Source organism: Rosa rugosa, chromosome 6 (assembly GCF_958449725.1).
Source record: "Rosa rugosa chromosome 6, drRosRugo1.1, whole genome shotgun sequence".
Taxonomy (NCBI): Eukaryota; Viridiplantae; Streptophyta; class Magnoliopsida; order Rosales; family Rosaceae; genus Rosa; species Rosa rugosa.
The window spans coordinates 53,410,863-53,431,018 of NC_084825.1; the positions used below are offsets into that span (position 1 = coordinate 53,410,863).

The 20,156-nt window shown below is 40.5% G+C and overlaps 5 protein-coding genes across 6 annotated transcripts; 2 read left to right on the forward strand and 3 right to left on the reverse strand.

The window, feature by feature from the left end:
- Positions 1-423: 423 nt before the first annotated feature.
- LOC133713581 (uncharacterized) lies at positions 424-6,614 on the forward strand. Its single transcript, XM_062139613.1, has 2 exons — positions 424-1,441; positions 1,818-6,614. The coding sequence occupies exon 2, from the start codon at positions 1,819-1,821 to the stop codon at positions 2,941-2,943; it is 1,125 nt and encodes a 374-aa protein (XP_061995597.1). The 5' UTR covers positions 424-1,441; position 1,818; the 3' UTR covers positions 2,944-6,614.
- A 39-nt stretch (positions 6,615-6,653) lies between these two features.
- LOC133713582 (uncharacterized) lies at positions 6,654-7,801 on the reverse strand. Its single transcript, XM_062139614.1, has 3 exons — positions 7,493-7,801; positions 7,248-7,406; positions 6,654-7,115 (listed from the first exon to the last, which is right to left on the reverse strand). Exons 1-3 carry the CDS (start codon positions 7,676-7,678, stop codon positions 7,020-7,022), a joined length of 441 nt encoding a protein of 146 aa, XP_061995598.1. The 5' UTR covers positions 7,679-7,801; the 3' UTR covers positions 6,654-7,019.
- Positions 7,802-8,391: 590 nt separating this feature from the next.
- LOC133717975 (protein phosphatase 2C 57) lies at positions 8,392-11,589 on the forward strand. The gene is made up of 11 exons (XM_062144742.1): positions 8,392-8,876; positions 9,243-9,371; positions 9,521-9,623; positions 9,728-9,838; positions 10,047-10,126; positions 10,262-10,315; positions 10,559-10,675; positions 10,802-10,856; positions 10,946-10,978; positions 11,081-11,127; positions 11,233-11,589. The coding sequence occupies exons 1-11, from the start codon at positions 8,527-8,529 to the stop codon at positions 11,357-11,359; spliced, it is 1,206 nt and encodes a 401-aa protein (XP_062000726.1). The 5' UTR covers positions 8,392-8,526; the 3' UTR covers positions 11,360-11,589.
- A 666-nt stretch (positions 11,590-12,255) lies between these two features.
- Positions 12,256-13,187, reverse strand: LOC133717976 (uncharacterized). The gene is made up of 3 exons (XM_062144743.1): positions 12,872-13,187; positions 12,720-12,784; positions 12,256-12,629 (listed from the first exon to the last, which is right to left on the reverse strand). Exons 1-3 carry the CDS (start codon positions 12,945-12,947, stop codon positions 12,504-12,506), a joined length of 267 nt encoding a protein of 88 aa, XP_062000727.1. The 5' UTR covers positions 12,948-13,187; the 3' UTR covers positions 12,256-12,503.
- Positions 13,188-15,004: 1,817 nt separating this feature from the next.
- On the reverse strand, positions 15,005-19,665 carry LOC133713842 (importin subunit beta-1). Of its 2 annotated transcripts, none has more exons than XM_062139878.1 (3): positions 19,536-19,665; positions 16,326-18,749; positions 15,005-16,219 (listed from the first exon to the last, which is right to left on the reverse strand). In XM_062139878.1, the coding sequence occupies exons 2-3, from the start codon at positions 18,740-18,742 to the stop codon at positions 16,021-16,023; spliced, it is 2,616 nt and encodes an 871-aa protein (XP_061995862.1). In that variant the 5' UTR covers positions 18,743-18,749; positions 19,536-19,665; the 3' UTR covers positions 15,005-16,020. The 2 variants fall into 2 exon arrangements, with proteins under 2 accessions (XP_061995862.1, XP_061995861.1); XM_062139877.1 differs by having other exon boundaries at positions 16,326-18,770; positions 19,536-19,655.
- Positions 19,666-20,156: the final 491 nt, after the last annotated feature.

Consider the following 20,156-nt stretch of genomic DNA (forward strand, 5'->3'; position numbering starts at 1 on the left):
AAGAAATTTGCAACCCTTTCGACATCTTAGAGCTTGAATTGAGAAAGGGTGTATGTTTTTCGTTTCGACATACTAAAGTTAGCAAAGTTATCATGGCATTGTTTGATACAATGAAGATATATTTATAGTTGAATGTAGTGGTCTTTTCTATCTTTGTTCTATATAGTCAACAATGTGTGTCATGACTTCTCTCCCTGTTTAGGTTCTACTTCACAAACTCAGGAATTCAGGATGCATCATAAGCTAGTCTTGGGTCAGATGGTCCAGCACCACTGAAAAACCCTAGCGTCAGTTGTTCCAATCGCAATTGTTCTCCTCCCGAAGGTGATCAAACGAGTAGGAAGGATCATTTCCAGCATTAGCACTGACCACAATGTTGACACCTTCCCCGGCCATAAGGTTAACTCGCCGTTGAACTATATCTGTTGAAGGATATCGACATAATGTGTGCCTCTACAAACTAGGGTTTGTTGTAGAGTTGTAATAGGAGTAGTTATAGATTCCCTAATTATGTTTGGACTCTATTACCTTTACGGTACTTTGTAATTCCCTATATATAGGGCTCCTATTATCAATAATACACACAACTATTTCTACACAATTCTATTATCCTACAACACGTTATCAGCACGAGTTCTAACCCTAGCTTCAGAAAAGAAAAGAAAAAAACCTAGAACTTCCTCTCTGCCGCCAACCCAAAACAAAACAAAAAAAAAAAATCTCCATTCCGGCCTGCCTCAGCCTCACCTCATCTCATCTCACCTCACCGGCCGAACCTGCAAACCCAGCAGCCCAGCCCGGCCGGCCTCCTCCCCAGCGCCCCCGCGCCCAGACGCCTGCGGCTCAGCACACCAGCCTCACCCCAGCAGCCCACTGCAGCCCCTGCTGCCTGCACTGCTTCCTGCGCGCTGCTGCCTCCCTGCCAGCACACCACAGCCTCCCTGCCACTGCGCTGCTCCTGCTGCACGTCCCTGCCAGCCTACCGCGACCCCGCAGCCCGCTCAGCAGCCCTGCAGTACGCTGCGACCCCGAGCACCGCTAAGCAGCCCCGCAACCCCGAGCACCAGTACGCTGCTTCCCTGCACCCATACCACCAGCGAACTGCAGCAGCGACCCACTAGCAGCACCGCCTCCGATTTGCACCACCAGCAGCAGCCCAGTCCGCCTGCAGCCTAGGAGGAAGAAGAACGAACGAAAGAAAGAAGAAGAAGACCGAAAAAAAAAAATAATAAAAAAAAGAGAAGGGCTGGGCCCGAAAAAAAAAAGAAAAAAAGGGAAAGGGTTGGGCCCGGAAAGAAAAAAAAAAGGAGAAAGAAGAAAAAAAAAAGGGGAAGGGAGAAGGGCAGCCCACCAACTGCCATTTCCGACCAGATTCCAGCGATCTTATTTTAGCTACACGCCTGCATCAACACGCGCGTGTCTTCAAGCCAAGAACAATCACGTAAGTTTTTATAATTAAGGTTGCTGCTTTCTTGTATTTAAATTCCTTTTATTTTCTGCAAATATTGGAATATATGTTGCCAAATGAGTTTGATATTTAACAAAGCGGAATTGTGGGGATTCACGCTTAACGAACTAAGAGTGTTCATAATTAAACGAACTAAGAGTGTTCGTGTGAACTAAGAGCGTTCACAATGCTTGGACTAAGAGCGTCCGTAAGCATCAAATTGTGACCATATTAAAACATCATTGTTTGGTTTAATCCAAAAGAGATTCTTGGAAATTGATTTCTTGGTAGCATAGCTCGGAAATCTTATTATTTAGTTTTCGTGGAAGTTTAGCTCCGAAACTAATATATTTTCTCTTCTTATTTTCAGGATGTCGAATGAACCTAGACTCGACTTTCCCATGCTTGACTCAACAGGCTCAGATTACCACAGTTGGGTAACCGATGTTGAGAACCATCTCACTTCAAAGGGAATATTACCCATAATCCAGGCACCTAACCCGGATCTTGTGTTCATCAGAACATCTGCAAAGAATGCTCAAGCAGTTATCTTGATGCGACGTCATATGGACAAAGCACTCAGATTGGAGTATATGTCGATCAAGGATGCAAGAGAGCTATGGGTAGCGCTAGAAGAGCGTTTTGGCAATGTCCAAGATTCCCTCCTCCCTGACTTGAAAGTTCAATGGAACAATCTGCGCTTTGCTGACTTCAAGTCTGTTGCTGAATATAATTCAGAGGCTCTTCGCTTACAATCCATGTTGCGATTCTGTGGACAACCTGTCACAGAGCAAGAGCTAATTGAGAAAACTCTCTCCACCTTCCCCGTCTCAGCCATTGTGGTATCAAAGCAATACCGTACTGAGGTTAATGCTGGACGGATCACGAGGTTTCATCAGCTTATCAATATCATATCTGTAGCTGAGAAACATGATAACATACTCGTGAGAAATTATAATTCAAGGCCCATTGGAACTAAGAGCGTTCATGAGGCGAATTATAATGCACCCAAAAGAGGGCGCAAGGAACGAAACCCTAATGAGGGACATGAAGGACGTATGGGTCCATATAACCGCCCTAATAAGGAAGGAAACCGCAAGTTTGGTGCGGATACACGTGGTGGCAATGTCACACGTGGGGGAGATGGTCGTGGTCGTGGTCATGGTGGTTGCGCCATGGCTCGTGGTGGAGGTACCATGGGTCGTGGTGGTGGCACCAACCCTCCTAGGGAACGCCCACAACGTGCACAACGTGCACCTCAATTAAAGGGAGGCAACCGCAATGATGAGTGTCATCGATGTGGATCAATTGAGCATTGGTTCAAGCAATGCAAGGCAAGTGAGGAACTAGCTGCAAGATACAGGGCATATAGGGACCTGAGAGAGCAAGAAGTGTACCTTGCAGAAGAAGAAGAAGATGGTGGAGATGTCAATCTCACCATAGAGGACTTCAAAGCTGAAGATGAAGTGCACATGGATGCAACAGACTTTGATTAGATTAGTCCTTTTTATTTTTCCAAGAACTTTTGTAATGGCAATTTGCCTTAGTCAATAAATGACAATTGTATTAACTCTTTCTTATGTGGCGGACCCAATAAAATGTGATGTCTAGGAAAGTCATTGAGATTATTGGTACTTAAGAGAGCCTCGCTCCACCAACATCTCTCTCTACTTCCCTGGTCATATTTGATTGGAGTTACCAAACGGATAGAGTGACTACAATGTGTCTTACTTTGATTTTATTTTGGATTAGACTTTGGAAACTTTGATGTAATCATTGGCTATTAATAAAGTGTCAATTCTTTTACTTAATGTCTTGGACATACATTAATTCGAACTTTATTATATAAGAGCCAATGTTTTTCATGTGGAAACACATTATGAGAATGGACAGAGTTCCTTTGCATCACCTCTAATGACTACGAACGTAAACGAGTATTAGAGAAACTTATGTGTCGCTCTAGTGGGTTGTATGCAACCACTATTTGAGTTATTGAATCCAACTATGTCATGAGAGACGACTTATGGGATTTTGGCACATATAGGCTTTGACATGATGATCCGTGTATTAAAGACTTTACACAGACATCCATTTTCAGAACGAAGAAAAGTAAGAACCAAGAATTGGTTCGAGGAGCTGCACATGCGCCTCATGGCGTCATGATTGTGCAAAGACAGGCCATACATGGCCAGTGCCGCCTACCCCCTGCGGCAAATACATGGCATTGACGCCATAAACTCCTCTCTCTACTTCTCAAGTCTATTGTGACATTATGGCTTAACCAAAACCTTCATTGGTTGATTATAAAGCCCATGTTTCGTTCTGTAAAGCCTGTTATTTAGGATTGAGACCATCCTATGCAAAGGAGATTGAGGAAATAATTCCATTCTTACAAAGAATCCAAGGGAATTCTATGGATTTGATCAACCAACTTGCGGACCATATAGATGTTTTATGGTGTTGGTTGATACGCAAACACGCTGGTCACGTGTTGTGCCATTATCCACTCGTAATGCTGCTTATACTACACTCCTAGCACATAACATATGGCTACGGGCTCACTACCCAGATCATCCCATTCAGTCAATTTGACCTGATAATGTTAGAGAGTTTACATCGACAGTTTTCGATGACTATTGCATATCATTGGGTATTGATATCAAGTATCATATTCCCATGTACACACCCAATTGATCTCGCGGAAAAGCCACCATTAAACGACTACAATGGTAGCCCGGACATTGGTAATGCGCACCAATATTTCCGCTTGGGTTATGCAATATCGCATGCAGCTATGCTAATTCGTCTACGACTCATAGCAGCCACTCAACTTTTATTTGCGTTACAGCTAGTGACTGGGTTCGAGTCTAATATCTCGTATTTATGCATATTTGAGTGTGCGATTCATGTGCCAATTGCGCCGCCACAGCGCATCAACATGAGTCATTGCAACGAATGCATATATATATATATATATATTTGTTGGACATGAGTCTCCAACTGTAAGTCCGCTATGTAGAACCCTTGACAGGCGATCTCTATTTCGCTGGATTTGCGAATTGTCACTTTGATGAGACAGTCTTCCCGTCGTTAGGGGGAGATTAGAACGTCAATGTTCAACAGGAACGACAGGAATTGTCGTGGTCTGTCCCCACTATGTCTCATCTTGATCCCCTAAAAGTGACGAGATCACATATACTTGCTGCAAACATGCCTGCAAGGATTGATGTCCCCACAAGAGGACATGGTGCCACCCAGAGAAGATGGGTACTGCACCACTACCATGGATGGTAATATGGTGACGCCACAAGGTGGCATAATGGCGTCATAGGCCATGGGTTCCGCTAGAGAGCGTAGGAGACCCATAGGTTCGATGGATTCTCTTCCTAAGAAGAGAGCGAGTTTGGCACAACTTGATCCATTGATCATTGATACTCAAAATCCATCTCATGAGAATATTTTGGATTGTGGTTATGTCCAAGAGACATCGTTGGGGGACGCCTCAATGTTAGAACCAATTCCTGAGAATATAGAGATCTCTACGAACTACACTAGTGTACATGAGGACGTGGAATTATTGAGACCAATGACATCGAACCTTACTCCGTTGAAGAATGCCAACGTAGAGAAAATTGGCCTAAATGGAAAGATGCGATCCAGGTTGAATTGGATTCACTAACGAAGAGGAAGGATTTCGGGCCTGAGATGCCAACACCTCCTAACATAAAACCTGTTGACATTAATAGGTCTTCGTTAGATAGCGTGATGAGAGAAAGAGATGGCAATCTCGCCTTATGGCGCAAGGTTTCTCACAACGCCCTGGAATCGACTACGAGAAGACATATTCTCTCGTAATGGATGTCATTGCACTCCACTACCTTGTCAGTTTGGTAGTTTCCAAATAACTGAACATGCAGCTTACGAATGTGGTCACTACGTATTTCTATGGGGATCTAGATACGGAATATAATGAAGGTTCTTGTGGACTTTGTTTACCCAAGTCAAGTGGCTCTAGACCACGGAGCGCATTTGCAACGAGGTTGAAATGCTCACTAAAATGACTACTTGATTGGGAAGGGATATGATGAACTATGCCCACGCGTTTCCATGACAAGTTCCGGATTTGCAATTGTCGCGGTTTATGTTGATAAACATAATTGGAACCCTTGTGAGTTAAGGAAAACCGCTGAACACCTGAAATCCGAGTTTGAGGGGAAGGACCTTGGGAGAACACGGTTTTGTATACCGTGTCAATAGATGCTTAGACATTTTTGATAAAGTCAAAGATGCACCATGGTCGTCCGTAGTCTTGGCCCTAAAATGGATCCGTTTCGTCCCAGGGATGATGACGAAGACGTGTTAATAGCAGGAATGCTTACTCATGTACAATAGGCGCATTATTGTACTTAGCACAATACAAGACCGGACACCTCAATTGTTATGAACTTGTTGGCTAGATGTAGCCATGCGCCAACGCAACGCCATTGGACTGGTATAAAAACAATCTTTCAATACTTGAGATGTACGATTGATATGGGCTTGTTCTATCCCTACAGAGAAAAGAGATGACGGAAGTGTGGGATCGGACCCCACAAGGCAAAATGCCACCTTCCGTGCTCCTCATCCCCTCCATCAAAATGACAACAAGCACTTCTAAATATTGAAGTGAACCATATCCAATCAGAGGATAATGTAGCGGACTTATTTACTAAGTCGTTACCAAAATCCACCTTCGAGAAACATGTGAAGAGCATCGGATTGAGAAAGTTATCCGAACTCCCATGATTGTAGCAATCAGGGGGAGATATTGACATCAGGGGGAGGCATGATGTCTACATGTTCGATCTCGAAGAGTGAAGGACGTGTTGTGCTCTTTTTGTCCTTCGACCAGGGTTATTTTTGTCCCACAGGGTTTTTGTTACCTGGCAAGGTTTTTAACGAGGCAACAATCAAAGCGTCATCACCAAGTTTGAGCGGCACAAGGGGGAGTGTTGAAGGATATCGACATAATGTGTGCCTCTACAAACTAGGGTTTGTTGTAGAGTTGTAATAGGAGTAGTTATAGATTCCCTAATTATGTTTGGACTCTATTACCTTTACGGTACTTTGTAATTCCCTATATATAGGGCTCCTATTATCAATAATACACACAACTATTTCTACACAATTCTATTATCCTACAACAATATCAACTTTGTCAGCCTTCACATTAGGCACTCCATACATCATAAGCCCTGTGATTAACTTGATTAGATGTACAATTTATTTTGTTCATGTTGTATTTCACCGGTTCAACTCAGTTCCGGTAGCACTAGTGGTGGCTAATGGCTTTGTTAAGCCCACAGTCTTGTAGAGTTTCTTCGTACCCGGATACAATTGGGCATCATTAATTCAAGACCACAACCACAACCACAACCAAAACCAACAACAAAAATAGCTCTTCTAATAAACCAACGACCTACAAAATAACTTAAAAGGCTACTAGTCTTCCTATTGATCTGTCACCATCTTTGTCTGACGAACACAAGGAGGAGGTGTCATTAGGTAATCCAGCAGCCTGCGAATGGTCTTCCTAACCTTCTTGGCTCGTGCCACCGTGCCCGTTCTGGGTCCTTCTATCTTCAAATTCTTGTAGGCACCGCAAGACAAAGGAGAAAATAGGGCAAGACTAAGGAGAAGAAAGAAAGAAAGAAAGAAAGAAGAGAAACATATATAAGAAATAAAACAACAACAAAGAGGTTAGGGAGACATTGATTTATATATGCAACAATTAGATTTCAAACTACTCCTTATTTCTCACCGTGTCAATGTCTGAAATTGGAACATATCGTCGGACTTCAAGCTGGATTATTTCATAGCCGTCGCTGTTTTGTGGAGGTGGAAACTGGTCACCAAGCGGCATTACTACTCGCATATTGGCCAGCTTCTTCGTCTTCTTCCATTTGCCAAACATGTCTTTCTAAGAAATAAAGCAACCAAAAGGTTAGGAGACATTGATTTATAGAACAATAAGATTTCAAACTAGTCCTAGCTAATCTTTCTCACCCAACTGCGAAAGTTTGGAAATGAAAAATATCGTCGGCTCATCAGTTTAATCGTGAATCTCACAGTGCGCGGCTGATTTGAACGTCGAAATATCTTGTCAACGTTTGCACTCTCTAATACTGATATCTCCTTCTCCTTCTTCTTCTTCTTCTTCTTCTTCTTCTTCTTCTTCCATATGCCAAACATGACTTTCGAATTTGCAATACTCTCGAAAGATACAAGTTCAAACAGTTTGAATGCTTTTTCTCAGAGAAAGAAGATAGTCTGATGTATCTATAATTTGTACGCAATAGGAAAAAAAAAAGTAAATTTTTTCTCATTACAATCCGAATCTCACCCATATGTTAATCTTCTCGATCTTTTATTTTGGTAATTTAAGATATTAATTAAGATACTATCATATAAATAATATATAAGGTATATTTTTTTGTATGCTTCCTTAATTTTCATAATCTTCAATACTTAACTCTCCAATAATTGTTTTTTTTCTCTCCTGTGATATAGTTCCTTGATTTTCAAAATCTTCAATACTCAACTCTACAACAATTGTTTTTTTTTCCCTCTCCAATAAGAGTAACTTACTGAAGAATAGCGCACGGTAATAGTAGAAACTAGGGTTTCTTGAAGGGCGGCACCATTTCTAGGCGGCAATTGTTGTTTCCAGATTACACTTGTCTTGAAGATTGTTGAAGAAGAACATGGTGTCTTCCCTAAAAGTCTGTTCATAAAATTTCTCAGCTCATCCTTTTCGGGATCAATCCGAAATTTCAAAGTGAATCAAAAACCGTTGAAAGTCAAACCGATTGTCACATCTGACGTGGCAAACCTGGTCCAATGGTAATGCACCAAAGGGTCCCACTTTACTACCCAATCCGTTAAATCAGTTAAAGGCCCAGCTTCACTCTCCTTGGTCTCTCTTATCCTTCACGTACCAGACCAAAACATCCACCATTAGTTTCCTTCTCAGCTCACAACTCGTCCCAAACTCACCGGTTCAACTCAGTAGCAACAGCAGCGCTAGCTAGTAGGGTTGCATGGCTCTGTTAAGTCCACAACTGCAGAGGTTCCTCTTAGCCAAGTACAACTGCAGCGGTGGAGGTGGAGGTGGAGGTGGCGCATTCAAGACCACAACCACAACAAACACCAACAAAAACAGTGGCTTTTGTAACAAGTCAACTACCCCACTCTGTTCGGCGATTGCTATAGACGCGCCGGGATCGTCCTCTGCCGCTGTCGCCGGAGTTCGGTGGGGATCTACGAGCTTGCAGGGAGCGCGGGAAGAGATGGAAGACGGCGTTGTTGTCCGGTCGGATGGCCTTGATGCTTATTCATTCGCGGCGGTTTTTGATGGACATGCTGGCTTCTCCTCAGTCAAGTTCCTCAGGTTTTGGTCATTACTAGATGCAACTATTTTGTTTAATGAGTTTATTGTTTTGTTTTCTGACTTTGGAAAATCGTAAAAAAATAATTGGTTCGAGATTTTTGAGTCATGTGAATTTGAGAATTGCTTAAAAATTATGATTTGGAGGTGGGAAGATTTTGGTGAAAAAATAAGAAGGTGCGATTTTTGCCAAAAAAAAGCATGTGCTACACGGTTTTGGATAAGTTCAGTTTATGGGTTAGTTTGTTAGATAGTAAGTTGGTTGGTTAGTTGGTTACTATTTGGGCAATTTAATGTTGTATATAATCATCATATAGTTTACTGAGTGCTGAATTTAACGTTTTGAATAATTTCAATGTTTGATCACAGAGATGAGCTCTACAAAGAGTGTTGTGCGGCTTTACAAGGTGGTTTGCTATTGAGTGGGAAAGATATCAAAGCCATTAGAGAGGCATTACAGGAGGCTTTTGAAAAAGTTGATGCAAAATTGTTGGATTGGTAAGCAAATATATACATGGTTTAGAGAAGAGAACAAAAAGAAATCATTTTGGCATTTCCATGAAATTTGTATAGTATATAGTCGCAAATATGATTGTGTATTCGATATTATTCCATGGAAGGTTTAGATGGTGTTTCATTTTGTAAAGGCTTGAAAGGAATGGGGAGGAAGTTGAGTCTGGTTCAACAGCTACTGTTATGTTCGTTGGGAATGATATGCTGTTCATTTCACATGTTGGCGATTCATCTGTGGTATGTGCTTTTATTTTAGTGCTCTCCTGGTGTATGTATAGGCTCCTTTTATAGAAAGGATTGTATATAATTTGCTGCATTTATCAGCTGACTGGCTGATGCAGGTTCAATCTTGTTCTGGAAAAGCAGAGGTGTTGACCAGTCCTCATCGACCATATGGAAGCAACAAGGTCTGTCTTCAAGAAATTAAAAGAATCAGAGAAGCAGGTGGATGGGTGTGTTTTTCTGTTCTCTGTTTATTTCTTAGTTTTTACCTTTTCTGAGCTAGTAACTGCTTGAAAGACATTGTAAGGTTTTAACCTTGCAAACAACAGTTAACTGATTGGTGTTGTTGCATATGCATTTTTCCTCGTTCCAATGTGTCATCACATTTTATTTTGGTCTTATCTTCATTGGTTGATAATTTACATGTGGTGTCTATAGATCGTCAATGGAAGAATTTGTGGAGACATTGCTGTATCTCGTGCTTTTGGTGACATGCGGTTCAAGACAAAGAAAAACGAGTTCAGTGTTTTAACTTTCTGATCATAATTCTAAAACTGAGGGATGAATTTGTTAGTTTTTCATGTAAGCTTTGATATATGGATAATCAAGTTATGCACATTACTGAGGGTTGTTGAATTTTAATAAATGGAAAGGATGCTGAAGAAAGGAGTTGAAGAAGGAAGATGGACGGAGAAATTTGTTTCTCGGTAGGTAATCTTGTATATCTTATGACTACTACCTGCATCAATTTTTCTCTTCCTGGCCTTCTTCTCTTGTAATTCAGGATTTTTTGGTCAGTTCATCACTACTAAGCATATCATGAACACATGGTTTAAACACTAGTGTACTCTAGTCACGGAGCAAGTAGCGCAAAGAAGACTGTTCTTTCTTTTTACTTTATTATATCATAAAATATCAATTATAGAACTGCCCCTTTTATGTTGTGCCAGTGTGCAATTCAGTGGAGACCTTGTTACTGCATCTCCAGACGTTTATCAAGCAAGTCTTGGGGCAGACTCAGAATTTCTAGTGCTAGCATCTGATGGCTTATGGGATTACATAAACAGGTATCGTCATGACACTCTTGATTGCTTAGTAAAACTTTCAGACAATTGTCATATTATCTCTTCAATTTATTCACAAGAAGACTAGTCACCTTCAAATTTTTGACTTTTTGTTGCTGTCAATTTCAGTTCAGATGCGGTTTCTTTTGTAAGGAATCAGCTTCGACAACATGGAGATGTCCAGGTATATATGGACTGCACATTTGTATTTGGAAAAGTACATTGATTCTAGAACAGTGCTTAACTACATATACTTTCTGTTTCTGATTTCAGCTAGCTTGTGACGCGCTTGCTGAAGCTGCTCTGGTAACAACTAATTAAATGGACAATGTGTTTTACTCTGACCATAGTGGTTCGATTCTTTACTTGGGTAGTTCTCTTATGACCTAAGATTTACACATTTTACAGGATAGAAAGTCACAAGATAATATCAGCATCGTAATTGCGGATTTAGGGTATGTCTCTGGTTCTACATCTACATGCATGCATGGTTTGTTCACCACCTTTATTTTTTTAATTTTTTTATTTTTCTCTTAACCCTGGTTTTGAATCATCCACAGGAGAACAGACTGGCAACGCTTGCCATTCCAACAACAAAATGTTGTATATGAATTTGGGCAAGCTTTCGCTACTATTGGGCTCGTTTCGCTTGGAATTTGGATGTCAACATCTTTGCTTTCTTCATGAATCTGAGGCATCCCGACTCCTGAGGATGATGTATATACTGGAAATCAACATAGGTTTTCACATTTTCATTTGTATAATCATAATTGTACATGCCTCACGCCTTGATATACTTTTATTTAGGTGACTTAGAATAATCTTGCAAGTGTAATAGTAAAGAAGATTTACATGATCAGTGATAGTTTGTGATTGGAGAAATATATCAATCAACCAGAGGGGTTTGAACTATTGAACTATCATGTGTGCTCATGTTAAGGATTCTCTCACTCTCACAGACACCACCTGTCGTAGCGAGTGCCTTTCCTACAGGGGCCAGAACTACATGTGAAAATGACTTTTCAGGTTCTGAAATCACAAGTTTCAAGCCGAAGTGCTCATGCATTCACAGGCTACAGCAAAGTCTAAAGGTGCATGCATAAGATCACATAAATGACTTTTTGAGATGACCGAATTCCAATTCTCAAACAGAGAAATTTCAAAAGTAGGATAATTAGAGAAACACATAAAAAATAGTCAAGCTGACATTAACAATGAAGTTATGGCTTTTCTGCTTTGAACAGATGAGGAAAGGGTAGGTTACCCTCTCAATGTCTGAAACCTGACTCAGCAGCAAGCACATACATCAGCTCTTAATCTCCACATAAGAGGCCAGATGATGAAGTAAGAAGTCTTTTTGCTAGTAAAAGGTGCTGGTAAAAGCTTTGAAAGGAATACTTTTTGCGACAAGTTACACCTGCAAATGACTCGTCGCAAAAGAAGATATTCAGCACAAATAAGTTTCCAACTATATACCATCTTTATTATTCATTCAGCGCCAAGGAATGGCAGAAAGCTTATTTCATACTTGATACATATATATATATATATATATATATATGACAGAGAAACATTAGCCAACGGAATTGCATATGATATGAGCTGTTTGTATTCCTAAGGCCAATGGCCACACAGTGACAACTCGCTAGACACACCAGCATATCATATCAACATTATTGAAGAAACTCTCATCTGGATTGCTAGCTCTATATATCAGGTGACGTACATCGTCTCCTTAAGTCCTTAGTACATGATCAAAGTATCAATACTATAAGTGGCTTAAGTAGTACGTAGTAGTAGTAGTAATAGTAGTATAGCAGTCGATAATCAATCATGGGTTTCTCCCATTGCCTGGTTTCCTTCGAGGATCGTGTTTGGGGTTCGCTCCTGCATCATCATAGTCATGCATTGTTGCATCTAGCATCATAACCAGCTTCCTTGAATTCACTTTGATGCCCTTCAAACACAGACCATTTTAACTATTTAGTTAATCCCATGAGCATAATCAAGCTTCTGATAAAAGCTTCTTAGAACTAGTGCTATATACCTTGTGAAGTAAATGATCAATGTGGTGATCATTGCCATCCTTGAAGCCTTCAACAATGTTGTTACCTACAAGAGTTACATGCAGTACTTATCAGGCTAAAAGTTAAAACATATATATGCCAATAGAAGTGAGAGTTTAGCTTAATTAATTACCTGAAGATAAGGAAATGAGAAGGACTGAGAGGAGAAGTACTCGAAGAATGAAGAAGGTGATTCTAAGCTGAGCCATAGCTTATTTTCTTCGTGATCTCCTATCAAATACTAATAGTTAAGGTCTTCGGCTGTAGAGGAGGAGGTAGGGGAAGAGAAGGTGGCCTTTTATGGTTGCTGAAAGGTACTTGGTGGTAGGAAGCAAGCAATTGCAAAGCATATGCGCTATGACTTATAATGAGCTAGAGAGAGCAGAGAAGAGAAGTTTTTATAGTCATTCATTGTGTGCACTCATCTTACCCAATAGCAACAGAAACATGATGATGATGATGAATGCTAGCTTTACCCTACTACCCTAAAGACCACAACACAAGTCAACTGCTGCAACAATATATTCCTTGCATGGCTTGAATTCTTAGCCATTTCCTTTTATTAAGTTCATCTGCTTTTATCCCATCTTCAACAATATACATCATGTGTCGACATGGACGCATCACACCCCCTCATGGCTATTGTATGCTCCCATTGTTTTCAATAGTGACCTCTCAAGTGCCCATTCTTTCAATGCCATTGTTAATAAATTGTGTATTGAGTTGTCAACACAATAATGACCTAGCGTGTACTGTAGATCTAACACTTGTGTCGGTACAAAGATACTACTCAATTAATTACAAGTACGTACCGTAGTCCTTTGATTTGCTAAAGTAATTGTTCACATTCATAGATTTATAATCCTGAGGTTTTTGCGCAACAAAACTTATTGTGATTCTCAATAGACTTTTGACCATGTTACACTCGGAGCGCAAGTTCGTAACACCTTCCTCAAGTTCGTAAAGATTTCATTTCAACTTTTCGTAGTACCAAACACCATTGATGACCTAATTCTGCTTTAGGTCCTTTTATTTCGGCTTGCATCGCTTTCTAATGAGTCAATGGATGAAAACAAACACATACAGAAAGTGGGCTACAGAGAAATCAGACATTAGATGCATGAAAGCTTATGATGATTTACAAGGGTTGAATTGAAAATTTTGGCGACCCACTACTAGTTGGGAGGGAGCACTATCATAGTATTCACAATAAGGGGGACAAGTCAACATTTAGAAGTACACTACTATCTTATACTAATTCGATTAAGACAAAACATGTTTCCACTAATCCTTCCCCTAAAGCCTAGTTTAGGACCTGGTAATTTTTGGTGATGATGGGAGGCTAGGGCTGGTCCATTTTTGGAACATTGGTCTATGGTTTTTGGCATATACGCCATGGATGAGATAAGCAAGTGCTGTCCACAGCGTTATGCAGTGTCACTATAATGGGCTTTCTCGGCAGGAAATCCTCTGTCCCCAAATGAGATGGGGATAGGTGTCCCTCCTCACTGATTGGTTGATATAGATTAAAAAATTATTATCTTAAATTTTTGTTTAATTTTTTAATCTTTATATTCATTTTTTAATCCTTGTTAACCAATCAGAATAAAGGGACAGGGTGGGGAAAGGGAAATGGGGACAGAAGATTTCGGTCCGGCTTTCTCAGTTTCTCAAAGTGGAACTGCCTATTCATTTTGGATGCTCACCGAAATTTAATAGCTATATCCAATGTCCTGAGCTTTTGTTTTCACAAGGTGAATGACGAGTCCAAGAAAGAAGCTCACGTCACATGTGTGGCGGGGGATTTGCCAGAGAAACAAGACGTACAACATGAAAAAGCAGAGCTCAATATCCCACTCACTCGCACAATATTGAGCTAGTGGAAGTCATATCACATTACCTCACAGCTGACAGCACCATCTCTGAACTGCCTTCAAAGTTCGAAAATTTACCATGTCTTCCTCTTCAGAACTTTACACGTTTAGTTGAAATACTTCCATGTAATTCAGGGATCAAAAACCCTAAAGTCGATCAACTTCTTTCAGAAAACTGCATATTGAGATTACGAAGGAGCCATTAATCTTATCGAAGGAGCTCTCAAGGCAAATCAAAGATTTGCAAGAACCTGATACAACATTCAAGTCGATCTAGCTTCCTAACATGTAGTTTGCTTGGTTTACATATTGCTTTTATTTGGCAGCAAGGGCAGCCCATACAATGAATACCAACAACAGAATTGTTACAAGGTAATGAAAAGAGTATAAAATGAAAAATAAAATCACAAAATTCACATAAACTATAATTTTGTGATATGTCTTGAAAGATAACAAATGAGGCAATTCAACAAATACAATGCCTCTCCCCATCAAGCTCCATTCGGTGCATCACAATTTGTGATGTTGAATGATACCAAATTCCAAAAGGTGGAGATAACAAAAACCAAAAAGTTATTACACGTTCCCAAGCAAAAGAAGAAAACCTGTTTTTCAAAAAGCCGCATTACAATGATTTCATGAAATGCATGGTATATTGGACATATGAAACTGACTTACACCTAATATGAATATGAAAAATGAAAAATGAAAAATGAAAAATGAAAAATGAAAAATGAATAATGCAATGCAGGATCTGCGTTTTCCAATAGTACGTCTCGACCCTCAACCCATAAGAAAAAGCAGTCAGATCTGCTGACGAGATATTCTGGAATACACACTAACTATGACGAATGAAGATATGAATAGATGCAGGCTAGATTCAGGAATCAAGTCCTGGTAAGGAGGATGTGAGGGACATGGCGCTCAACGGGTGGTGATAAGGTGTCAGCACCCGAACAAACATTAGGGAATTTATGCATTCTGACCCAAATGTCTTTGGAGGAGATCACAACAGGAGATGCACATATTAGTAAGACCTTCAGCGTTCAAAGACCAAATGACCTGAGTGACTGAGAAAAGTTGCGCTCATGAATGTCACTGACCTTCCACTCTGGTGCCACAATCCTATGTGACCGAAGGAACCTTGTTAATTATTGCATGCCTTAAACCCCTTCAGTGACACTCACTGCCCACTCTTCCTCCATGAAAGTACCAGGACCCAAGCCCTTGGTGCTGATGCAATTGTTAGTCACAACTTTTGGAGATGATGCAAGTTAGTGACAACTTGAAGACTGACACAGCTTCCATTGTCTGACTGAAAATGGCAATGCTTGACTCATGCAATCCTATGACCCAACTCAACACACCCAAATGCATGCAGGGACTTCCAAACAAATAGGTGGCCGCCTCAGACAGAAATGGCACGACTAATTGCCAACTTGGCCCATTCTGCAGATTCTTTAATCAGAAGATCTTCTGAAGACAAGCATTCATTCAAAAACTCTCTGCTTGACATAGATTGCTGTATCAAAGAGCCTGCATGACTTCCCAGTGTATCTGCTAGATCTCCCAGAACTCCAATGGCTGTTTTCATCACCACATCATCCCTACAAACAAGTGGAGTTCCAAATATTAGGAAACAACAATAATTGTATTTTATATGATATATACACATATATAAACTATAAAGCACTAAACACCAGATGGACTCACATGTCTTTCCCCATGTATATGCTATCCAAGAACTGCAGGATATGAGGAGCATAAGCTATCAAGAGCTGTGTTTTTGGTGAGTTCTTGAAACCTTGAAAAATCCCAGAATATGCCTCCAAGATTCCATTTCTTAGAGAATTCGTATACTCTGTCAGTTCATCATCAGCACCTGCTGTGCGGGCAGACATCTCAGCAGCACTCTGAAGCATTGGCATGGCATATATCAAGTACTTCTCAAAGTTCTCTCCTATCGCCAGAGCTATATCACCAAAACAGGAGAATATAGGAGGCTTTACGGAGCGGTGCAACTGGTTGCTCGATAAATCCCTGAGCAGTTGGGTCATTATTCCATCACAATAAGGCAGAATCTTATCTTCCAATGCCCTAGCAATATCCCCTACAACACCAACCGTGACAGCACAGATTTGGTACTCCTCAAAATTTTGAAGACCCATTTCCAGATACTTGTAAAACTCTGGCATGTATTTTGCAAATTCAGGGCCAGTTGCGTATGCAAGGGCTCCAATGGCAAGCATGGCTTCCTCATGGACAGTAGCACTTCTACAAGCAAATACTCTCAAGAAAAGTCCCATTATCTGATCTGCATACTGCAGAAAAACATATTTAGTTGGCTCTGACGAACCTAGCTTCTGAATAATGACTTGTAAGCACCCACAGAGAAGTCCCTGTAATTCACTCTGCCTCTCCCTCTCATCAGATGCTAGTCCCTGTATCTCAAGAGTCTTGTGCAGTTCAATCATTATAACAGGTACAAGTTGCAATACCATGGAGGCAGTTTCTTCAGTCGAACATCTAACTACTTCATTCAATGCTTCATATGCAGCAGTCCTCAATCGTGATTCCCCAGCATCTTCTCTGTGAGTAACAGTGATTAGAGACTGAACAATTTCCTGGAAAAAAGGAGCCAGGGGAGATGATGATCCCACATCCTCATAACCCTGGGCAAGAAAATAGAGAGCACCGCAGGCCTTCTCAGCAACATTTGGCACATCCTTCATGCTTTGAAGAAGAACTGTGATGATCTGTTGGCAGTTTGCTGGGGTAATAATCGGTGCATCCACAGTTGAACCATGAAGGAATTCAAAAATCCTTCCCAAGGTCCAAGCAGTAGTGTCCTTCACTTGGTTGTTTGGGTCCTTAGTTAAAGCACTGAGCATGAACGTCAAAGCAACATTAACAATAGGTGTCAACTTGTCTGCCGATGGACCCTCCAAGATGGAACCAAAAGCATAAGTCGCTGCTTCCCTTTGCCTCCACTCTGGTTTTGTAATGTTTTCTTCAATAAATGGCATAACAAGTGGAACAATATCATCGCCCACTGTCCGAGCAACAAGACAAAGGCATGTTCCCCCAGCCATAGCAATATTCCAAGCTCCTTCATCCTGATCCTGATCCTCTTCCTGCTTAAGTAGTGTCTCCAAAAGCATAGGGACAAGGGCAGGGAGTGCCTGCTTGATAAAGTAAAAGCAAGGAATATCAGAGTCCCCAGTAAAATCACCCCCATAATCTTCCATTATATCTATCTCCTCATCACAAACTGAACTCCAGAATTCAATGGCTTGAAGAGCAACTGGTTCCTGGTCTTCCCTAACTGCTTTTGCTGTGATGTTAAAGATGTCCTGAATGTAAGGAGCTAACTTATCGTAGTAAGTTGATGAAATTGCGACCAAACACTCGAAAGCAGCCAGTCGTATCTTCAACTCTGGGGACAGAGTTGCCTCACAGACTACTCTCATAATATAATCGCGCTCCATATCATTGCTAAAGTTGGCTTGAGCAAAACCCAAAGCATTGTATAGTGCTCGAGTGGCAGCAAGCCTGACCTCATTGCTCCCTTCGGATGCGTTCATACCCTGAACTACAGCCGTCAGTATTTTATTTACGTGATCTTGATCCACAACTTCAGGAGAGACTTCCTCACACAAGTAGCCAAGAGTCTCTAAAGTGGCTTGCTTTACATGAGGTGGTAACTGGTGAATATTTGACAATAGTGATCCAATCAGTTCTGGCCACTGTTTCTGAGGCAACTCAATGCCAGCAACTTTTGCAATGACTTGTGACGTAGTTGAACGAGCATCTGCTACAAGGGAAGAGAGGGCCTGTAACAAGCACATCTTAATCTGGGTTTTCGCAGAAGGATCTAGTGCTAGCCATCTCTGAACAAGATCAGACTTCCTATGTTGTTCTTTAGCATCCAAAGCATTCTTAAGTATCAGACCAGCTAATTTTCGACTCTCAACAGGTTTCTCTTCATTTGCTAGCTCTCTGGAAAGAGATAACAAAAACAAAGGAAGATCTTGCTCCTGAAACTGTTTCAAACTTTCTTCAGCCTGCTTCCGCACAGTTCCCTCTATTGCCTGAGCATTCAGAAGCACCTGGGTAACTTCCAGCGCCATACCGTATCTGAAAGTACGAAAACAATACCTGTTTAAAAAATTAGATCATATCAGGGGAACAGGTGACAATTAGATCATAACGTCTCAACCAGAACCAAGACCTCTACAAAAGAAAGTTTGTCAAATCCAGAATTTTGCAGAACCATAGATTCAGAACGTCTTAACATCAGGTAACCAAAGAAAAATACACGCCGGACATAAACATAAAACTGCAAACCCCTGAATTAGTGAATTTGCCTGGAAAAACAAAACAGATACTTTAACAATTGAAATCAGTGAGTGTGAGAACACTATCATTACAGTAACCATAACATATACCGATTAAAGCCGATTACGGCTGTTTCCATAAGACTATAATACTATCAGTCATCATTAATACAGATCGAATTTGAAGAACAAGGATTCCAGCCACCAAAACCCTGCTACACTCACAGAATCAAAAACCCTCACTCTCACTAAAACAATCCACAACTAACACAAATTCCACACCAGAATCCAAATAAACAATTAAATGCATCAAAAATTGACAGATCAAATGAAATCAAACACAATCACGCATACGATTTCACCAAATCCTCATCACATTAAACAAACAAAAATCACAACAACAAAAAAAAAAAAAAATCAAATTTTATAACAACTAGTATCGAAATTCAAGCACTCAAAGCGGAATCGAACAGTAATTAAGCGAATCGAACCGGTTGAAATTCAAAAATCAGACGCACAACCCTAGTTTCACCACTGAAAACGAAAATTAGGGATTTGAATTAGAGCAGAGTGATAGAATTATTACCTGGAAACGACGAGCTTGGTTACGGATCGGAGCAGAAAGGCTTCTTCTTCTTCTTCAGAGAGAAAAAGTGAGAGAGAGAGAGATGCTCAGCTGGACTTGGATTTTGCAGAAAGCTATAATAATAATTAATTTCTTTTTTATTTTATTTTTTTGAAAAAAAAAAATAAATGGGTTACAATAATTTGTGGGGTCCAATTTTATAGTACGCGTTGGCGGAAATAGATGGAATGGATCAGGATCGTTATTGATGGGTCTATTCTTTTTTAAGGATGAAGAAGAGACTCCTGGACTATTTAACCATGTTTTGTTTTTCTTGACTGGGCCGGGTAAATAATCTGCATACTAATTTACTTTTACCAATCAACCCCCTGACGGTAATAATGTTTAGCTTTTATTCCATTCTAAGTTGTAATTTTTCAATAGGCGAACTATTCTCAAGTTCGTGAGGAACTCTTTAGTGGATTGGTCGGATCATAAGATATTGTCTGAATGTTTGTTATCATCCTATTATCGCATGTACAAACACAAAGTAAGCAGTGTGTATGTTACATAATTATTGATTTGTTGAAAGTGTGATTGGTGAAATGGCACTAAGTGATATGACCGTTCTAGTGAAGACTT